We start from the raw sequence: 15,658 nt of genomic DNA, 5'->3' as shown, positions 1-15,658 counted from the left end.
TACAATAATTTTCGCGAAGTTGTGTGCCATGTAATAACGTAATTTGTTTAAAAAAAAAAAAAAAGCTTTAGCGGCATCATGCAGCAGACGACGCGGCGACGTCACACCATTCACGTGACCCGCTCCGGCCAATCCCCATTAAGTCCATCTCCGCTGCGCAAAACAATCGTCTGCTTCAAACGCTATTGCCATGGAAATTGCCTTATCACAATTTTCACACGCATCCAATAATATTAAAACTTTGATAAAATGTCTAGTGCTTTACCATCTTCACGACAGACTAGTTTTGAAAAGTGTGAACTCGGCGTTTATTTTTTGATCAGCCGTGTTGAGTCGATCTCCATGTGTTCTCCCTTAGAGCGGGCCGCCTCTTGGAACCCTGAGTACCACGTGACTCGCGCCGAGCTGCTCTGTCGGCCATGTTGTCGGCGAAACTAGGCGAAACACGCGGATCAAAGGATTGCGCTCCGAATAACACGACCGCCATTGATATGCACCAACACATTACAGTTTCTAAATACACGTGGGTTCAGTAAAATTTATTTTATAGTAAAAAGAAGAATAGCTTGACTCATGCTGAATGAATGTAGACTCGTGGCACATCACTAGCGCCTTTGCGGACCAAGTCAACTACTCGAAGAATGGCCGCGTCGGTAGCGCGCCTTTGGATGTCGTACGTTTGAAACACGTGAGAACTTCGAAGTCCGTTGCCAAGTTGTTGAAGACTTGAAAAGTAAACTAAGCAGCCCGACGTGAGATATGGGCACGACGTGGCGCTTTTACTGTGTCTTCGTTACCTCTGACTAGAGCCGAAGAGTACCTGCCAAGGCAGCGACGCATCTTTGTTTGTGCTAAGCCGCCTGCTCCGAGCGGCGTCCCTGGGTTACCATGAGCGCCATGAGCAGCCTCTACGAGCTGCACAACATTCTAAGAAACCTTCACTCAAGCAAGCTTACGGAACGCAGAGTATGTATTTGTGTGCGAGTATACGCCGGGTTTCTGGACACGACCTTTGTAATGTCAAAAGACGGAAAAGTGATGTAGATCGCGCAGTTGACATCATATCTCCGTCCCATCGCTTGACATTTCGTAGCGCCTCGAACGCAATGCTCTTACATTATTCATGTTTCAAACTTTGGCTTTCTAGCCAAGAATTCAGAAAAAGCTATGAATCAAGCAGCTAGTTCTGGAACATGGGCATCAGCGTAGGGTTGCCACTTTCCCTCGAAGAAAACGGGCTATACCAGGGGGGGGGGGGGGGGGGGGGGGGGGCAATTATTTGGGGAGAAACTGATAAAAAGAAAAACACAGTCTTTAATATGCAAATTCAAATAATTTAACTCGAGCTTCCCAAAGTGAGATCAATTAGCATAGATACAATAGCATGTATGTGAGTATACTAGTGCACACTGAACTCAATAACGTGCATAGATACATACCATTTGGCCAACAATTAAAGCGAAAAAAAAAAAAAATTCGCACTTTACTCGTACTATTTAATAGGGATGGCTAAGCAGGGGCACGATTCAGAGGGGGGGTCCGGATGACCTGACCCCCCTCTTGATTTCTGCTTGTGTAAATTTTAGGGCGTAAAACGAAGGAGAGGGGGAGGGGGTTCCTAAACATATGGTATGCTGACCAACACCCGACCCCCCTCCCCCCTCAGGAAATTCCTGCATCCGCCCCTGTGGCTAAGCACTCGGCAACGTTTCATCCCACATCAGCTCTCCCCAGCATTGCTAGATTACCTCAGTTGCGGAACTCCCGCAGAAGGGGTTACCCCCCATCCTCACTTCATTCAACCTCCAGTCATGTGAAGTGCCATCAAGATTTTCGTTTCATAACTGTGTGCTCAATAGTGCAGAGCCGGAGTGCCATTAGATGTTCTGCTTCGAAACATGTGTTCCATGAACACACTGCAGTTCCCATAGCAGCTGTTCGGCGCATCAAACAACGGGAGGCGAGTCCTTAACTGAGCTAATCTAATAACATTGGCTGTCCCACAACCACAAGAGAAGAGGGGAACGAGGAAGGCTTTTCGCACCTGGACTCTCCTTTGTGTGTCCCAGATTTGCCCAAAAGTCGCTCCTCTCGCTCTCAATTATAGAAGGTTAATTCATCACTCAAAATGTGTACAAAATCAGTTTTCCCCTTACTCTGTTCAGTTGTGGTGGGAAATGGATGATGTGACGTAAGTGCAGGGTATGTATTGTGCACTGCTCCTGTCACTTTGGGACATATACAGGCTACAATTTTGCTGCAGATGTCAGCCTCTCCAGGCCTGCATATGTTTCAGCATATCCTTGTGTTCGGGCAAAGACCGCAACAGAGTGTCAGATGAAAAGAAGACAACTGAGTTTGAAAGCAATGAAACACATGCTTTTCTTTTAAAATGATATGGACGTACGTGGCTGAAAAGAAAACAAGCAGAAAATTGAAAAAGCCGTGGCTGCCCACCTTCGTGGACAGGTGATAGCACCGCGCGTGTCTGTTGCTGCCGCATTCACAAACCTTACTCCAAGTGAGGCACCCCTCCACTTCCTCAAGGAAGGCGCGAGGACCAGCACTGGCCAATCGAAACAACGGATAGGCAGACTTCGCACTTTCCTTGAGGAATTGGAGGGACGTTTCAATTGGAGTGAGGTTTGTGAATTTGGCGGTTAGGATGCGGACAACTGATGAAAGTCGTAAAACCATTCATTCCTCCCCTCTCCCCCCTGAAGTCCGAGACAGCTATCGGGAGAATAGGGCAGTCCTGTGCATTAGTTGCGCGTTTCCCGCTCCTCCGGCAGGTGCCGGCTTTTGGCTTTTTCCCATTTCCCTCATTTGGCCCTCTTGCTGCCGTATCCGCTTAGATATTTCCAACGCTGCAGTCGTTTCTCAAGCAAGCTTGCTCTCGTGCTTTCTCTACTTCGGAGTCGTCAACAGATTTTTGTGTACCTTGTGTAAAACAAACATCACTTGACTGGCACTTTTTGTGCTAGTTTTTGCATTGACAGTCTAGAATATGTTTATAACCCCCAAGAAAAATGAATGCGCTTGAATAGTTGAAAAAACCGGAAAACAAAGGCCAGTGTGGGAAAGTTCTTGTGGAAGAGCTGTCTGCCCTCGCAAGAAGGACGAGACAGAGGATTTCTGATATACCTTTTAGTTATGCGGTTTAAACCAAATTAGAAAAACGAGAAAACGAAAAAGAACATCAAATGAAAAAATATGTAGAAAGAATAGTCACTCCTGACGGTATTACAAGACCCGCGGGTAAATAAAATCACAGTCATAGTTTGTGTACAAGCGGAGCAGGGCAGCAAAAGGCACTTCACCACTTAGTGTTTGGCAGTGTCTATTCTGCCGGCAGCCGGCAGAATAATTTTTCCGAAATTCTACCGGCAGTCACCTCCGGCGCGTGTATCAGTGGGGAGCTCGTTAACATAGCCCCCCCCCCCCCCCCCCCTCCCCCTCCTTTAGCGGCGACAGTCTGCGGCTGCTCATTAGAAATATATTGACCTATTTGGCCCACCAGTACCACCGCATCGCGGCGGCGTGCCGGCCGGCCCAAGCCCCGCTGTCCTCCATTCACCCCCAAAAAGGAAGTGTTTCGTCAACAACATTCGTGTTTCTTTTTTGTGTTCTTTTTTTAGTGTTAATTCGAAAAGACAGATGTCGTAAATATCGCCTAATACCTCAACAAAAAACAAAATTCCGAAAAAAAAAAAGAAAAAAAAAATTCTCTTGGGGGATTGAACTGCTGTGTATGAGGTGCTCATCTTACCCACTGAGCTAATCCACAGCTTAGAATAGGCGTGTTTACAATCCGTTTTATACGAGACCCAATAGGCGACTACTGCCGGCACTTTTTCCCCCCGGTTATTGTGCCGGCTGCCGGCAGAATAGACACTTCCTTAGTGTTTGGCGTGGTCAGCGATGGCCGGGATGCGCAGTCTGTGGTCGTAGAGCACACAGCTTCCTTCTTCCTCGTGGCAGCCGTCTTCTGCTCTGAGGTGCCAAGGGTTCGCCGATTACGAACTGCCCTCGGCATCTCGGGATTCCGTCGAGTCTCCCCAGGTTGGGTAACGGCTCCAAGGAGGTTTGCTCTTGCCTCCACCTTGACCTTCCTCACCTCTTCTTCCTTTTCCCTTTTTCTCGTGCTGGCCCTACTCCCTCTTCTATTTCTTCTTTTCACAGCGTTGCTTACTTGGTTTCGCTAGTCTATTATATACAGTTCATCACACAACCCCCCATTCACACTTTTCTTGTTTTCTTTTAAAAGAAAAAAGAAAAAGAGTATTCGTGAGCACAGATGTACAAGCGGAACACAGTGTGAATTGACCAGCTAATGTTCAGCTACTTCAAGCCCTGCTCATGAAGTCTGCGCCTATGTTTTCACTTCCCTTAATATGAACAACTGTGAAAGAATACTCCTGTAACAAAAGACTCCAGCTCAGCACACGACTGTTCAGCTATCTTTCTTAGTTCAAATATTGAAGCGGATGGTGATCTGTTTGTACCATGAATAGTTTGCCAAACAGGAAGAAATGAAATTTCTGAACAGCCCATAAAAAAAAAAGCACTGACGTTGTATGGTAGAATACTTTTGCTCGTGTGGCAGAAATTGTTTGCTGGCGTAGGCTATCGGATGTAGCAATCCGTCGTGTTCTCGCATTAAGACCACCTCCATTCCCGTCTCCGATGCGTCAGTTTTTAAGATGAACTGTTTTGTGGGATCCGGGACTCGCTAAACAGGTCTCGAAGAAACAGCAACTTTTAGAGGTTCGAAAGCACTCCCTCTCTCTCTTGTCCATCGCAACTTGTGGGGTTCCCCTTTCCTTGTCATTGTAATCAAAGGTTGTACAATTTCAGCATAAGCCGGCACAAATTGTCTATAGTAATTAGCTAAGCCAAGGAAGGATCGGATCTGTTTTTTTTGTTTCCGGTTTTTTCGCTTTCATGATTTTCTCTATTGTGTCAAATATGGCTCTAATCTGCCCTTTCCCGATCTCGTGACCCAAGAATGTGATTTTTTCCATGCCCATTTCTCATTTACTAGGTTTGATTGTTAGTCCCGCTTGGCGGACATGTTTGAACAAATTATTGTAAGGTCGTTACGTGTTCGTGCCAAGTCTCTGTGGCGTCAAGTACGTCGTCAATATAATGCTGGGCGTGAGGTATTCCCTCCAGGAGCTTCCTCATCAGTCTCGTGAAGACCGCCAAGGCTGTTCTGGGTCCAAAAGGCCATACCAGAAGTGGTATAGACCTGTACTTGTCGAAAATGCTGTTAATGGTTTCTACTCTTCCGTCAGAGGTATCTATCTGCCAGTATCCCTTTACCAAGTCAAACATCGAGAAAAACTTCTTGTTTCACGTCGTCAGTACGGGGTATGGGTTCTGCATCTCCAACTAAAATGTTGTTGACAACTAAAATGTTGTCGAGACAACGAAAGTCGACACTCAACCGAAAAGTACTGTCTGGCTTACATACCAAAATTAGTGGTGATCGGTACGGAGATTACGACTTTTAGATTATTCCTAATCGTAGCATCTCCTCTACTTCGGTTTCAATCGTTTCTCTCGTAGCTAGGGGAATGGGATACTGAGGCATTTGTACTGGAGGATTGCTCGTGAGTTGAAGTTCACATTCAAGAATGTTTGTCTTTCCCGGAAGATCTGAGAACACATCGCCATACTCCTGAAGTAGGATCTGTAGTTGTTTCCTCTCCTTTTTAGGAAGGTGTTGGTTGATGACAGCCTCCTTCGAACTTTGCGCTTTCCGGTAGGACGGAATTGACAGTAGGCCATCTTTTTCTTTCTCGATGGCAAAAAAGGCGCATGTCTGAGTAGGGATTTGCTCATGATCTTCCTGCTCTTCATAGCGTTTGAGCAGGTTTATATGAAGGAGCTTCTGAGTGTGTCCTAAGTTGAGGACATAGTCATGACTTCCTTTGATTCCAATCACTGGAAAGGGTCCTTTCCAAGCCATAAGCCGATTGTTTTTGGTTGTAGGCAGCAAGATCAGAGCTTTGTGACCCACTCGCAGTTGACAATCTCTGGTTTTCTTGTCGAAGTAGTGCTTCTGCACTTCTTGTGCCTCGGCAAGTTTCTCATGCGCAAGTTTCATTGTCTCTTCTAGCTGCTCTTTTAAGTCTAGGACATACCCGTAGGTTGTCCTGACATCTTCTGTGAGCTCGTCGTCGGTCCAGAGCTCCTTTAGGATGGTCATGGGACCGCATATGTGTCTGCCATATACAAGCGTGAATGGGGAGAAGCCCAGACTACGCTGTGGGACCTCTCTGTACGCAAACGAAAGTGGAGCGAGGTAACAATCCCATCGTCGTGGCCTCTCTTGACAGATTTTACGAAGCATTTCTTCAAAGTCCCGTTGAACTTCTCTGCTTCTCCCGTTGAACTTTTCTACGTGGGATGATAAGGCGTGGTGGTTAGTTGCTCAATAGACAGGAGTCGGGATACATCTTTCATCAAAGAGGACATGAATGAAGGAGCCTGGCCACTCAATATTTCTTGTGGCACCAGAGTGCCGAGAACATGTAGATGAAGCCTTCGGCTACTGTTTCGGAGTCGATCAATAGAAGTGCCACGGCATCCGGGTACCTTGTTGCGCAGTCGACCATTGTCAGAATGAAACGGTTCCCTGCATCTGACGATGGCGAGAAGGGACCAGTCAGGTCAATCGCCACTCGCTTGAAGGGCGTTTCAATAATAGGCATTTTTCCCAGAGGTGCCTTAGCTATCCTTCCCTTAAGGGTTACCCTCTGGCATTTATCATATGAATTCACAAATCTCTTGATCTGTGCTTGAACACCTGGCGAGAAAAAGGCTTCTAAGACGCGATCTGTGGTCTTCTTAATTCCTTGGTGACCTGCCATTGCCCCTTCATGAGCCACGCTCAGGATGTAATGACATAGGTCCTTTGGTGCAACCTCTTGGTTGAACTTCTTCCCAAATGTGAGGGTATATCGTCGGAGCAGCACATGTTTAGATTAATAGAACTCATAAGTGTGTCCACCACTTGAGGTCTGAGTCTGTCCGATCTTGTCGAAGCATATTGCCAAAGAAGGGTCAAGTTTCTGCCGTTGACTCAAGTCATCTCTGGAAATCTCTGTACCCTCCAGTGATATGCTTGGCCTTTCTTCATTCCTCTTCGTAGATGCTACCATATTCACTTGATTCAAGGCTTGTTTTGGAAGAGTATTTCTCTCATTCTGCCAAGTTGGATCTGGATTCCCTGGTAGTCGGCATCCTGCAACATTCCCTAGTATGACATTGTACAGCGGCATGTCCATTACCTTGGCCATTACCTGGCCATTACCTGTCCACTGAAGCATGGACATGTGATGTAAACTCTAGCCTCAGGCAAGGTTTGACACAATCCATCCACAAGATATATCATTTCTTCAGTCCCGATAAAGGCTTCATCTGGCACTAATTGACGTCGTACCACCTCGGTGTTGCTTTCTGTGTCCCTGAGAACTACAGCAGTTTTCCCATCCAAACTGCCCTCACAGATGGGCATAACGGTCCATGGAGACAACCTTAGGGTGGTTCTGAACAACATTGACCATATGTGTCTGCGCGTCAACCTCGGAGCTGTTATTTTGTGCGTCCTGTTTTTGCTGTTGAAGCATCCTGCGGTGCGATAATGCACGATGCTTGTGACTTGTCTTGATTTTTACTGGGACATGTTTTTGTGTCATGCCCTTCATTCTTGCAAAACCAACAAAACTTCTGGCTCCCTGGCCGCAATCGTCATTCCGTTGATTTGTGTCCTACTCTGTTACATATCATGCAACGGGGTTTTCTCTTTTGCCCCAGTGTTGATCGTGTACCTTTTCTCTGAATCCCCAACCCCGACATTTTCTGTTCCCTGCTGACTTAAGTTTGAAAGTTGCTGAGCCTCTAGGTAGTCGTCTGACGTCTCTGCTAGATCACTCAGACTCGTGCAGTTTCTCTCTTTTACAAATACCGCCAGCTTCGGTTGACAGTTACTCAAGAACCTTCCAGATATGATGAGGTCCCTCGTTGCCTCATATGTCTTGGGCATTTCTTTTATCACGATCCAGCGATCGAGGTACCCCTCAAGACGTGATGTGCATCGGGCTCCCGTTTCTCCATTCTGTGGTTTCGATGAGCGAAACTTTTCTTTGTATCCCTCGGCGATAAAGCGGAATCTCTGAAGTAGGGTGCGTTTTGCCTGCTCAGCTTCACCCCTGAGACACATACTGAGAGCTGTCGCTCACTTATCTTATGGCCACTCTTGATTTACGGCTACCCGCTCGAACCTCTGTAGGTAGGCATCCAGGTCATCCCTTTCCTCATCGAAAACTGGGACGAATTTTTGTGGACTGATCATGAGATTCGTGGAAGTTTAACCACGTTCTTCGTGTGAAGTTCTGGACATCTCCGCTTTCGTCTCTCTTTTATCCGATCTCTGCCAACCGAAGCTTTAGATGAAGAGTCTGCTGTTTCAGGGCTAGGCGTTCGCGTTCACATTCAGCTAATGCGTGCTCTGCGTCTAGCTTCTCTTTTGTCGCTTCTCTCTCTGCTAGCTTTTCATCCCGCTCCCGTGCCCGTTCTGCGTCTACCCATTTGCACAACTCGTCTCCACTAAGACCGATCGTCTGTCCCAGTGAAAATAACTCTTTCGTATTCATCCTCTGTTGTAGAAACAGCATTCACCCTGTCTCGTCCTGTCGTGAACGCCAATGTGGGAAAGTTCTTGCAGAAGAGCTGTTTGCCCTCGCAAGAAGGACGAGACAGAGGATTTCTGATATACCTTTTAGTTGTGCGTCCAAACCAAATTAGAAAAACGAGAAAAAGAAAAAGAACTTCATCAAATAAAAAATATGTAGAAAGAATAGTCACTCCTGACCGTGTTACAAGACCCGCGGGTAAATTAAATCACAGTCATAGTTCACGTACAAGCAGAGTAGGGCAGTGAAAGGCATTTCACCAGTTAGTGTTTGGCGTGGTCAGCGATGGCCGGGATGCGCAGTCTGTGGCAGCCTCCACTCTTCCTACTGAAGAGCTGCGCCTTAATTCGGCATTACAGAGAACTAGTGGTGTGCAAAACATTAAAATATGCAAATGGTGGAGTGTGACGTATAAAATATGATATAAATACGCATATCGCACAATGATAAACACTCAAACAGCACTGCATTTTGCACTAGCGTTGGGTGGGGCATCAAAAGCTAAAGCTTCTACACTTACTGCTCAAGCCGTAATATTTAAATGTTCATAGTACCTTATTACCTTGAGGCTTGTTCTGCATCTGAATCTGCGTTGACTATACACAACTAAACCAGAAGGTCATCCGGGAAAGAGTCATCACGGCAACAGTAGAAGAAAAACCTGGCAAAGGTAGGAAACGCCAAACTGTTCAGTAAGCTGGATGCCACCTACTGGCAGACCGCTTGCTAAGGAATCCCAAGATCTGACTACATTCATCACATTGTTTGGGAGAGTTTAATTCCTGCATCTTTGGCATCGCAACAGCACCAGAGATTTTCCAAAGAGAAATGCTTCGTATCCTGGAGGGACTGCTTGGAGAAGCTTGCCACCAAGATGACATAGTCGTGTTAGGGAATAGTTGTGTTTGGAAAGGACAGAGCAGATCATGACGCTAAGCTCGTAACTGTGTTTTAGCGTCTCAAGGTAGTTGGAATGACTCTTAATCCAAGCAAGTGCATATTTCGGAAGACAAGTGTCAAGTTTCTTGGATATGTCTTGAACAGTGGTGGCATTGCCGCCAGTCCTGAGAAGATGGGAGCCATCAGGAAGATGTTACCCCCAGAGAACACGACTGAGCTCAGATCATTCCTGGGTAGGGTAAATCAGTTAGTAAAGTCTCTTTCAAGAGTGGCCAAAAAGACAAAACCACTTAGAGAGCTGCTTTTCAATGAAACAAGTTGGTGTTGGCACGGACCTCAACAGAGGGTGTTTGAGGAGATCAAGGAAGACTTGACGACAACTCCCGTTCTCTGCTACTACGATCCTCGGAAGCCTCTGACAATAGCAGCGGATGTGTCATCGTATGGCTTAGGTGCCATGCTCCTCCAAAAAGACAATGAAGGGAAGTGCTAGCCAGTGGGATACACTTCCAGAGTGCTGTCACTTACAGAGTAAGACTATGCTCAGGTAGAAAACGAAGAACTCGCTTCAACATGGATCATTTCAATCATGCAATCATTTCAGAATGTACGTACTCGGATTCAGTTTCCACATCAAGACCAATCATAAGCCATTGTTGTCTTTGTTCTCGACGAAGCGGATTGACGAAACGACACCGAGACTCCAGTGTTTTCGCATGCGAGTACTTGATTATAATTTCACAATATCGCACATACTCGGTAAGGACATGCACACCGCTGACATGCTGTCACGCAAACCACTACAGTGAGAACCTCATTTCAGTTATCGAAGAGTATGAACTTTTGACAATCCAGTAGCTGCCAGTCTCGACAGAGATGCTGAACAAGACCAGAGCCGAGTTGCAAAAAGACGCATCGACTTCACTCGTCATGCACTACTGTGCTACAAAATGTCCCGAAGCAGAGACATTAACGCCAGAAGTACGGAAATTACGAGCGTGGCCGACGAACTGCGAGTAGTGAAGAGGCTCCTGCTCAGATCTACGGGACTCATCTTTCCTTCCACACTAAGCCAGGAAGTGTTCAAACTCCTTCGCATAGGACACCAGGGGATTGTCAGATGTCTATCAAGGGCGAGAGTCTGCATGGTGGCCTGCAATCAGCCAGGTTGAGGTATTTGTGAGCAGGTGCCCAACCTGTGAAAAACACCGCCAAGCCCCAACCGAAGAGTTGTTGCAGACAACGTTACTGGATTGGATAAGTTGACAAACTCTGAAAAAAAGTGATGTCCCACCCTTCACTGCTGTGTAGCGGTGCTTGTGTCCAAGTCCACCCGACTCGTTCTGTCTGACTGGCCTCGGTACTTGTGGATACGCCAAGGAATGCATTGTTTTTGTGTGGTTTCACAAAGTGTATTACCTATGACTGTCGCCAGTGTGATAATGTCCGGATTGAGACGGCATTTCCTGTGACTTTTGACGTAAATTTAGGCCCGCCAAACCTTCATAGTTTTTGCAGTTTCCTGACATTCGGCGTCAAGGTAAGCAACTTGGAGAATTGGCTGCGTCTATCGGCGGTTTCCGGCACATGGACTGTTGTGTTTTGGTCGTTTGCGGACTAAAACACCGTGTTTGTGTTTGTGTCACGAAGCTCAAGCGTAAACTGCTGCATACATACCAAAGCCACATGAGGAAGGAATGTCAATTTGAAGACATCTTTGTCGTTTGAAGGAAGGGGGCTGTTTTTGTATTTGTATTCCGCGGCTACGTTGAGGCCTGCTACTGGTGAAATCGACTAAGTTATTCCTCTCTTGTGTTCTTTACATGTGTATAACCTCGGTTCCTTGCATGTGCGTGTGTCACTTCGGAGACGTGTGACTGAGGTGTTTTCAAGACATTACTTCCAATCCGTTGATAAATTCGTTTGTATACTTTGGAGATTTACGTGTAAACTTGCGGTAGCTATTAGAACCGTTATTTTACAATATACTTGCTACAGCTTCGCGGCAACCGTGTGCGAATTGTGAGGCACTCTCGTTATCTATGTAAAACGAGTTCATTTCTGTAAGCGTATACATGCTCCATGTGCCTGACAGCAACATGCTTGTTGACTCGTTGACGTGTTCATATGCGCGCATTAATTTAAAATCACTCTATGTTACAGCGGAGCTGTTAAGGGCTAGGTTCCCCAGGATCGTGTCCGGTACCAAAATCTTGTCGACACAAACCTCCACAAACCCCTGGACAGCTACCGCCATCTATAAGCGACGGCGGCAAGCAAACAACCAGTCCGGTTGCCGCCGTCACTCGTAGATGACGCAACCTTTACAGCTATCATAGAAGAATGGGTAGTTGGTCGCGTTGGTGGGAATTCATCGTAGGAAACAGTGCGAAAAACAGATGAGGACGAAGAAGAAACACACGTGACGAGCGTACCATTCATCACGTGTGTTTTTTCGTCCTCGTCTGTTTTGCGCGCTGTTTCCTATGCTCTTATCAGTTTTGGTCTGGACTCAAGATGAGGGCCATCCGCGTGCCCTTTCGGGGAATGAACACTGGGTGCGGAAAGAGCGGCGACGTACGCAGCAGCGCCAATGGGTCCGCAACCGACGTGAAGCTGCTGTCGCCTCGACTTCCACTGCGCCCATCACTCCAGACTCCCTTGCGAAAGAGGAGCACATCGCTCGCCTGGAAAGCCACCGCCGAGAACAGAACCAGCGATGTAAATGGCGCCAGCGGGCTACGGAGGCCAAGCGCAAGCGCGAGGCCCGGCAAAGACGGTACTCCACGCCGGCTGAACATTTGTGATGTAAATGGCGCCGGCGGGCTACGGAGGCGAAGCGCAAGCGCGAGGCCCGGCAACGACAGTACTCCACGCTGGCTGAACAGTTCCCGGGTGCGAAGGCGAGGTTCTGGAGGGAGTTCGTGGAGAACCTGTTTGGTGTCACGTTTGCCGTGTAACACCAACTCTGGTTCGCCAGAGACTTATCCACGATTGGCGGCATGTCGAACGAGAGGAATCGGGAAACGGGCACATGTGCGTTGCGGCAGTGTATCGAGTCGGCGGACGTCTACAAAGAACTGGCGTGCAGAACGCGCCGAGATTCCCTGCTCAAAGGCGCGGTGCCCCGGTTCGCGACCGTAAACGGCTACAAGTACCCGGCCGTACCGGAGCACCTACGGAGGTTGAACGTGGTGGAGGAACGACTAAGTGGCGCCTCGACTTCCGTTCATGAGCCTTCGGCGGTTGACGTGGTATAACGAAGACAACCGGGGACAATACGGTTCTCGCATAACCAATAGACCTTTTCCGAAATTCAGTCTGGCCACTTTGATCGCTATCATCATCTGTGGAAAGGAATCTGTGCCATACCAATGGCGGCCTTCTAGCGCTTCTAGTGACTCCCCGCCCCTGCCCGTTTCGATCTGGATGAGCATCGTACCGGCGTGTGGTCGTGTATCACTACTGCGTGGTGCACGTTAAAGACCCCAGGTTAGCGATTGTACCGCACCGACTAAATTGCTCATCTACAGCTGAGACACCAGACGCCCACTGAGGCAGACTAACTTCCGGCTGTATAAACATACACACAACAATTTGATTTGATTCTAGTGACTCATAAAGGAAGACGTTGAAGATGCTTCTAAGCGGATGATGCGACGCCTGTACATTGGGGGGTCAGTACGACGCGACGTAGGAGCGAAACACAAGAGCTACGTAAGCGTTTATTTCTAATAACTCAGATTCAGTCAATCTACGTGCGGCACACAATCGGCTTTAAAGCATTTTGGTGTATAGAATTTTCCCGAGGCATCTGAATGGGTTGGAGCTTTGTTCTGAATGCAGGTTCTCGGTCACCATCAAACTGAAACTGATCAAAAAAGAACTCAAACTGAAGAATTCCTCGCGTGCCGTTGACTTGCAAAAGTGACGGTGCCGATGCAAGTTCATTTCCGCCATTGATATGGCAATACCTAAACTGCTTTACGAACCACCAGATGGCACTGAATTTCGGAAAGGGTCTATTACCCAGTCACTCCTTAATCCTCACATTTATAAATACTTCATTTCCACCCTAGTACAGCTTAGCTGGTTTTCCTTCTTCACGAGAGTGGGAAGGCTGAAAGCTTTTAACTACTATTTTCTTACGGTTGCAGTTGTGCCTAAAATAAATTATAATGTTCTTTTATTGGTCTCAATTTCGCTTCTGCGATCTATATCACGCCAAAATTAAGACATTTTTGGCTACCTCGAGAATGAGATATAGGAATGCTGGGGTCCAAAGACCACTCTGAAAGGTTCAACGCCTCTTCATTGCAACGCGAATGAACTTCTACGCGAGGGACATCAATCGAGAGATGACATAGAAGGTGGCAGTAGCAAACAAAAAAGCTTGGGGTCCTGTGATTGCCAACTGCAAGTATTTTCAGCCTTGGTGCTTTGCATTCTGGTCGCGATTTTTTCATAGAATAAGAAATAAACGTTGCACAGTATTCATCTATAATTTTTGACCTTGCCAAAGATTTGTTTTGGCAACAAATAAAAGGCAGAAAACATATTTTGTATGGTTTCCTGTGACAAAAATGTGGGAGCGTTTAACCAGAACTGGATACGGCACTGACGGCACATGCAAGCTCCTGCTTGTGGATACTGATACGAATATGAGAGACATCAACTATGACAAATCCCGTTTTACCTTGATATTACACGAGCATAGAATAGCACTCAGAATCTGGACCCAAAACCTAAGCTCCTATCCGTTGAATTATAGAGTAAAAATCATTAGCGTGCATAATTACAATCATGCAACTGCAGCACAACCTACTTGCAGGGTCCATTTCTTAAGTGCGCAAGGGCCACCGACGTGCCGCCGACCGCCTGATTTCGCAATGAAAAGCCAGCGTCCCGAGCTTGGCTGGCCCCCGCAGGGGGCACCTGTGAAAGCAGGTGTTTGGAGAGTGGCGTCTCCACGGACCCTGAGCCATGCGGGTTCGCCCGCCCACGCCTGGCTGTGCGTGGCTTTCCTGTGTCCGGGGAAAAGGACATCCTGGTGGTTGAGCCAAGCCCGGGGTAGGTTTGGACCCTTCGGGGCCCCCCGGGTGAGGCAATACACCACTTCGGCCCCTGCTTCTGGCCTGGCCAGGATGATCCAGTCTAGTCGCCACTTCTACTATCCCCTCTCTACTTTCACCCTTGTCGTCTCTTCCTTTTCACTCTTCTCATTTCTCTTCTTTCCTTTTCAACTCCTTTGGCGGCAAGGGCTAACCTTGGGTGGCGACAGACACCTTGTCCAGAACCACTCTTGGTTATAGAGACTGGGCAGCACTAATAGAGTAACGTCTTCAGCCAAGCCTTTCTTGTTATGGAGCGTTACCTATTCCCTTGTTGGGCTCGGTGGTGGACGGTGCACCACAGTTTCCGAAAACCCTCCCCCTTCATATGGGTTCTCAAGCAAAAAAACCTTTTGATGGGGCCCCGAAAAGGGTCCGCACCGAAGCACTATGCATAGAAAAACCAACCTACACATTTTCAAAGTTCCCCAAGTTTCTTGTCATGCACTCTGAGGATGAAAAACCGCTTGGCAAGTTGTCCCCTTTTCTCATTTCAAAAGTTCTTGAAGGAGTGATTGGGAAGAACTACAATGCAAAAAAGATGGCATCTGGTGATCTCCTAGTGGAGATACACAGTAAGCAACAAAGTGATTCACTATTAGCACTAAACTGTGTGACTGATTACAAAGTCACTGTCACACCTCATAGAACACTTAATACAATTCAAGGGGTGATCTCAGAAGACGACCTGCTCGAATGTACAGAAACCGAAGTAGTTGAGGGTTTTTCTACACAGGGGGTAATCGCTGCTCGGCGTATTACCCTTCGCCGCGATGGCGTTGAACGCAAGACGAAACACATCATCCTCACATTTGAGTCAACTACACTTCCTGAAGTTGTGAAGGCAGGATATCTTCAATGCCGCGTCCGCCCCTATGTGCCAAACCCTCAGCGGTGTTTTAAATGCCAACGGTTTGGCCATGGGTCACGGAACTGTCGAGGAAG

The 15,658-nt window shown here is 47.3% G+C and overlaps 1 protein-coding gene across 1 annotated transcript in view; it reads left to right on the top strand.

Moving 5' to 3' along the window:
* Nucleotides 1–528: 528 nt before the first annotated feature.
* Nucleotides 529–15,658, top strand: part of LOC8039133 (serine-protein kinase ATM) — a 397,758-nt gene continuing 382,628 nt past the window's right edge. Inside the window, exon 1 of the mRNA XM_040208992.3 lies at nt 529–966. Coding sequence (XP_040064926.2) covers nt 889–966 — 78 coding nt within the window. The 5' untranslated portion in view covers nt 529–888. The remainder of the gene's footprint in view (nt 967–15,658) is intronic.

This window comes from Ixodes scapularis, unplaced genomic scaffold (assembly GCF_016920785.2).
Source record: "Ixodes scapularis isolate PalLabHiFi unplaced genomic scaffold, ASM1692078v2 PGA_scaffold2__306_contigs__length_199485367, whole genome shotgun sequence".
Lineage (NCBI taxonomy): Eukaryota > Metazoa > Arthropoda > Arachnida > Ixodida > Ixodidae > Ixodes > Ixodes scapularis.
This window is presented reverse-complemented; position numbering and strand designations above follow the sequence as displayed.